Below are 6,000 nucleotides of genomic sequence, written 5' to 3'. Positions count from 1 at the left end.
GGGCACAGCACGGCCAGGTTCCAACTGCTGCCGTCACCTTCCGAGCACACAGCAGTCACCTCCGCATGCACCTACTTTGCTCCTACAGGAGCCCATTCTGCTCAGCAACTGCCTATTCTGTGCACCCACTACCCTGCGGACAAATGCGGGCGTTGTTAATGAGCTGGGAGCCCTTGGCGCATGGTGCTGCATGCTCCACACCCCTGGGGCTGCCTCCGATGTGAGAAAACTGACCTGGAAGAAGCATCTTCACTCCACACTCGCCAGAAGAGCAGCCCCTGTGTTTGCCCAGCTGGCCAGCCCCTGGATCTAAGGCAGTCCTGTCACTGGACACCAGTCTGCAGAGCAGGACCAGCTTCCTCTCCTGCAGAAACAAGGAGGAGATCAACCTGCCCTTGCCCTGCCCTGCAAGAAGCCAGAGGCTGCTGTGCAACTGCTGAAGAGAGAGAAGTTGCTATAGAAAAATTTCCTCAAAAGGGGCTGTGTTGAGGGGGCACGGAGCTCTTAAAACATCTTCACAGATGCTTCTGCAATCAGAGCTCTCAATAATCCTCCTCTTTTGTAGTTAAGGGTCTGGTTCTGGCTGGCAATTTGTTGCTTTGAGCTCTCTCCCTTCCTCCACAATATCAAGTAGGAAATCCTTCTGCATGGCCCAGACTCATCATGCTCAATGCTAGGCACTTGTTACCTCCTTTCTTAGGAGCATGCTAACCGCAGGCGCTTCCGCTGTCAATGGGGAGCTCCTAGGACAATCCATCCCACCTGATCCCTAGAGTCCCAAGGTAGCCAGGCTGCTTGTTTGCGTGCCTGGACAGCAGGATTCAAAGAAAGCACATCTCTGTGCTGCTGCAGCTGGAACATAAGAGCTGAAAACCCGGGGTGCAAACACACAGCAACCATCAGTAGCTCTCTGCAAACAGCAACTGGCTGACGTGTCCAGGAGCATACCGTTGTGAGGGCACTGCTGACACACTTGCTTCATGTGGGAAATTAATGATGATGCTCACAAAAAGGCCTCTTCAAGGATGGCAACTATAGAGGCACTTGCTGCAACTGTGAAAAGTAGTGCATACATTGAGGTCTGGCAGCACACCTTGTGCATCTGAAAAGCCCTGTGGCCTCGAGACTCCTCCCTTCTGTTACAGCATCCCACTAACTGCTGTCGTCAAAGGTCACCAGATGCTTCTTCCATAACATTTAGTGAATAATCAAGGGAGCGAGATGGGAGTGGAGGCACAGGGATGGTGAAGGATATGGAAATGCTTAAAGACCTCAGGGATCAATAAACCTGTTTCGGAGCAAGGACTGCAAGATGCTATTTAAATGACTGTCACTTTACGGAGAGGTTTAAATTCTGCCTGTGCTACCTGCTGACCTACATTGATGCCACCACAGAGTGTAGCGCACGTGCCCCTCTCTCCGTGCCAGCCAGCTGCTGCGTGCCGCATCCAGCCCTCTGCAGCATGCCACCACCGCTGACGGGTGCCGGAGCGTTCGCAGCTGCGTGCCTTGACAAGGCTTCCCGGGCCCAGGGAGGTTCACGCTTGTTTGCCATTAGCACGTTGATCCTTCCCCGTTCCCTTGCCATCAAGAAAACCACCAGCAATTGATTTATCTGTGGTCAGGCTAGAGTGTCGTTTATTTGCATCATTTCAGTATTAAAACTGAGTATGAAGGAGATTTTTTTTCCGCAGCCAGTAACCGAACGCTGCCATAATACACACCATTACCAACATGAGAATGGGTCATGGTAACAAATCCCGTTGGCAGTGCCCAGATGTATTGAAGCTGGCAAGAAGTACTTGACCAGGATGAGTGCTTGGGAGCGATCAGCTGGTCAGCTGCGAGGCTGTCCCTGACTTCAAGAGAACATCAAGACAGACGTTCTTTTTAAAGAACCTTAAGGAACCCTGTTGGCTGAGAAAGGAAGATCACGAGGATGCATCATCTGACTTTCTTTTGTTGCTTGGTGTGAAGTTTGCCTCTTGTCCTTTCTGCTGTTGTTCTGCAGGATGAAGGAGCAACGACCCCCTCGCAGGACGAGCTGCTGCCGCTCTCCCACGGGGACAGTGGTTCTGGGGCCACGCAGAGCAGCCTGCGCCCGGCTGCAGCAGCTCAGAGCCCGGACCCTGGTGCCGGGGTGGCTCTGGCTGGGAGCAGACACGGCAGGCAGGCACCACAGCCCGCCTGGAGCACGCACCCAGCACCTTGTGCCACCCAAAGCACGACCCCACTTTCTCCTCCTGAAGAGATGAAGAAAGCCAAGTGCATTTTTTTTTTTTCATCATTTCCTTCAAATTCAGAAGAAAGACTGACCCTTCTCTTAAAGAAGATTTTCTGATGAGCATTTCAACGAAAAGCAGGAAGAAGCCAGAGAAGCAGCATCCTGCCAGCAGGCCTGTGCCGCAGCCCATGCCACCGGCGGGGCAGCCTGCACGCTCCTCTGGAAAGGCGCTGATGGGACCACGCTGACGGTGCAACGTGAGGAAACAAAACAAGACAAAATAGGCAAATAAGACTCAGGCTAGACGACAAGGAAATAATTTATTTCCAGGTCCTAGAAAGACCTTGAAAAAATAACAAGGGTGAGGAAATCAACCTCCTAATTTCATTTGGGTAGAGAAAGAAAACCAAAGTGACTCCGTCAGACGCTGTGGCAGCTGCCAGCTCCTCTGCCGGGTGCGGGTGGGCAGGGAGTGCAGGGCAGCACTGCGCAGAACGGCCGGCTCGCTCGGCACCACGCTCCTCCTGTATTTACATGTGGGATAGAAATTAAAACGCAAGCGTGCGTGCATGCGCGTTGGGGAGGACTGGCTGGTCGGGGATGGGGAAAAAACCCGGTGGGAGGGTTGCTAAACACATACCCTGTCAGACCCCATCTCCTACGGACAGAGCCCTGCTATTGCACAACACTTTTGCTAGAGGAAGGGCCAGCTCCGGAGGGGCTCGGGCACAGCTCTTCAGCCCGGAGGCTGAGGGAAAACACGAACACGGTTCCTGAGGAAAGAGAGGGCTTGCTCCATTCTCCTGCTCCGGGGCATCACCTGCCTGAGGCGGCGTGGCCAGAGCCAGCGCTCAAGGGCCAGTAGGAAGGAGCCCGTTGGTCCCGCTGCCTCCCCGGCATCATCACAGTGAACCAGCAGCACGCTGGGGCGCAGGTGCCGGCAGCGGGGTGCCCGCCACCTCCTTGGGGGAGACTGGAGAGACCCTGAGAAGCGAGCAGCTCCCAGTCCCAGCGCAAAACCCGAGCTGTGGCTCCCACGTGGGCGGACGCGGCGGCAGCGGGCAGGAGCCGTGGCAAAGACGTATCCTGCCCCTCTCTGCTGTCAGGGCTGGCGCTGAGCCAAAGGACCAACACCAGCAGCCGGGAAGCAAAACACAGTAAAAAATGAACACACATGTACATTTACAGTTAAACCTTCTCCAAGGAGAGTAAACACTATCTGTGGCTAAACTAAAAGGACAAACCCAATGACAAGCCCAGGATGTGTCAGGCCTTGGGAAACCTTATCAGTTACCTATCAATGATATAATTGATTTATTTTTTTTCCAGCATTAACAGATAAGGAGCTGCACTAGCCAGCATGGCCTGAGAAGCTGCCCACAGGCGTTGCTCAACGTGCTGCTCAGTTTACCGTAGGGGGAAGTCAGCAGGCTGGAAAGGCGCAGGGCACCGAGCGCTTTCCTCCAGCATCACCTGCAGCCCGAGGAGCAATGGCACGGGCAGCCCTGCTGCAGGAGCTCTTGCAGGGCACTGTGCTGGGGGACAACCTGGGTACCCCGAGGTGTCCCAGACCCGCTGCCCAGCCTACAGCAACCAGCTCGGCCGTGCAGCAGCGCCAGCAGGATCTGGCCTCGCACACATGTCCCGGGGATGGCTTTTCTATCGCCAATCGTGATGCTTTGCTGTCAGCTAGGTGTAAGCAGAGCAGACCCCGGGAGTGCCACTGACAGCGCTCCCCAGCACTGTGGCTGCTCTGCACCTCAGACAAGAGCACCGTGCCTCGGTGGCGGGCGGGATGTCCCCATCCATCACTGGGGCCGTGGGGCACGTCGGGACCTCAATGACAACATCCGCTGTGCAGGGAGGGAGAGCCCCTTCGAATCGCAGGCATCTTCGATAACCACAAGAAAGGTCTCAGAACTGAGAGGCGAAGCAATTGCAGCTCAGAGGCAAAGTGTGTTTTGAAGTGAACTCTAGTGCAGCAGTTGCTCTGTGCAGGACGTGACCTTGGAGCCTGCATCCAGCACGCACATCCCCAGTGTGGCACGCTCCCTCCGACGCCGTGCCAGCAGCCGGGCCCTGCCGAGGAGCCCACACGCAGAGAAAAGGACAACTCCAAAAAGCAAGTGAACTTAAGGGGGAAAAAAGCTGAACAGAAGTTAAAAGCTTGCTTCCCTCTGCAAAGAAAGCTCTTAAAGAAATCAAAGTACTTCAAATGCTCTGACTCAAGTGACAAAAACAATTTAGACAACAAAAGGCTCCCGGTTTGCTTTTCCTCTCCTAAACTGGGCTCACTGAACAGATCTATTTAAATGATAATTTGTCGGGGAGAAACCCCCTCCAAACTCTCTTGAATTAGATTTGCTCTTTCTTAAATTAATGTGTAGTGCTTTAATGGAGACTGGTATTAAGGAGATGATGATGGCCACAGTGGCTCCTTTAGACACTCCAGCCTCGCCGTGTGGGTGCAGAGGTGCCCCGAACAGGAGGCAGCAGCGGAGCAGCACATCGCCCGGTGCTCCCCGGCCCCTCGGCACAGCCCCTCTCTGGCAGCCGTGGAGCCCGGCCGGTCCCCTCGCAGCACGGAGCCCCGGTCCAGGAGGTGCCGGAAGCCTCGCAGGGGTTTAGCGGGATGGCTAGGACTCTTCGCTGTCCTCCTCGCCCCTGCGCCCAGCGTAGAGCGCTGCCAGCTGCCGGAAACGTGGCCCCCAGCCCCCCAGGTAGGAGAAGTCCTGCTCCGAGCCGCTGGACCAAGTGTTGATGGAGCTCAGGGAGGGCACAGGGGAGTCCAAGCCCTCAAAGGCGTAGGTCTGGAACGAGTCGTAGGGTGGCACGGAGAGGTCCTCGTCCGCCTGCTCCACCTTCTTGCAGATATAGTCTCTGAACACGGAGAAGTCCAGGTCTGGGCTCTGCACCCACTGTGGGAGGGCACGGAGCTCGGAAGCCGGGTTTCCGCTCAGGCCCCCATCTCCTGGCCCCCCGCCTCCGTCACCGCCTTTGATCTCACTGAAGTCGTAGAGGCTGCGCAGGGCTGACATGTCATAGGCCTCTGTGTCCTGCTCACCACCCCCTTCATCGTTGTATTTGATGACATTGTCCCTCATGTCCTCGTCATCCTCGGATGTCAGGTGGCTTTTGTGGTGTCGCTTCAGCGTGAGGATCAGAAGGACCAGCACTGGGAAAGGAAGAGACGGTCAGATGGGTGCAGGGGCTTGTCCAAGCTGTGCTCCTGCAGGGACGAGGACAACCTGTGCTCGGCTGCAGGGTTCAGAGGCACAGCACCCTCCGGCACGGGCAGCCCTGCAGCCGAGACCGCCGGCATGCCGGCTAGGTCCTGTCGGCCAGGCTCATCGAGTAGCAGCTGTGCTGTGCCACTGGCTGGGAGAGAGGTTTGCCCGGGCTCCAGCGCAGACCGGGAGTTTCCTTTCCCATGCAGCGCGACCGCTGAGACAGAAGGGACGGATGGATGAACGCACAGCTGGATGGACAAACGGATGGATTCTGCAGAAGATGAGTAGGAAAAGGGGGTGCATGAATCACAGCAGCAGCCAAATGCTAGGAGGGTGAATGTGGAGCAGATGGCACAGAGCCTGAGCAATGAGCCGCAGATGTGTCCTGGATCATCATCCATTCATCCCATCACCTTTAAAGCACCAATGTGCACTTTATTCGTTTGGGCAATTAGGCAGAAATTTGTTTGCGCTGTGTTGGAAAATGAAACCAGTGTAAAGTGCACCCTGTGGGAAAGGGTTTTCTAAACGGAGACACAGCAGGAG

At 55.7% G+C, this 6,000-nt stretch overlaps 1 protein-coding gene across 3 annotated transcripts in view; it reads right to left on the bottom strand.

The window, feature by feature from the left end:
* Positions 1-2,524: 2,524 nt before the first annotated feature.
* Positions 2,525-6,000, bottom strand: part of CDH22 (cadherin 22) — an 85,684-nt gene continuing 82,208 nt past the window's right edge. Inside the window, exon 12 of one of the 3 annotated variants that reach the window (XM_075768629.1) lies at positions 2,525-5,399. In XM_075768629.1, coding sequence (XP_075624744.1) covers positions 4,861-5,399 — 539 coding nt within the window. In that variant the 3' untranslated portion in view covers positions 2,525-4,860. The remainder of the gene's footprint in view (positions 5,400-6,000) is intronic. The other 2 variants (XM_075768630.1, XM_075768631.1) reach the window with 2 other exon arrangements.

The sequence above is a fragment of the Balearica regulorum genome, chromosome 16 (genome assembly GCF_011004875.1).
Source record: "Balearica regulorum gibbericeps isolate bBalReg1 chromosome 16, bBalReg1.pri, whole genome shotgun sequence".
Classification (NCBI taxonomy): Eukaryota; Metazoa; Chordata; class Aves; order Gruiformes; family Gruidae; genus Balearica; species Balearica regulorum.
Note: the sequence above shows the minus strand (reverse complement) of the source record. Positions and strands in the feature narration are given on the sequence as shown.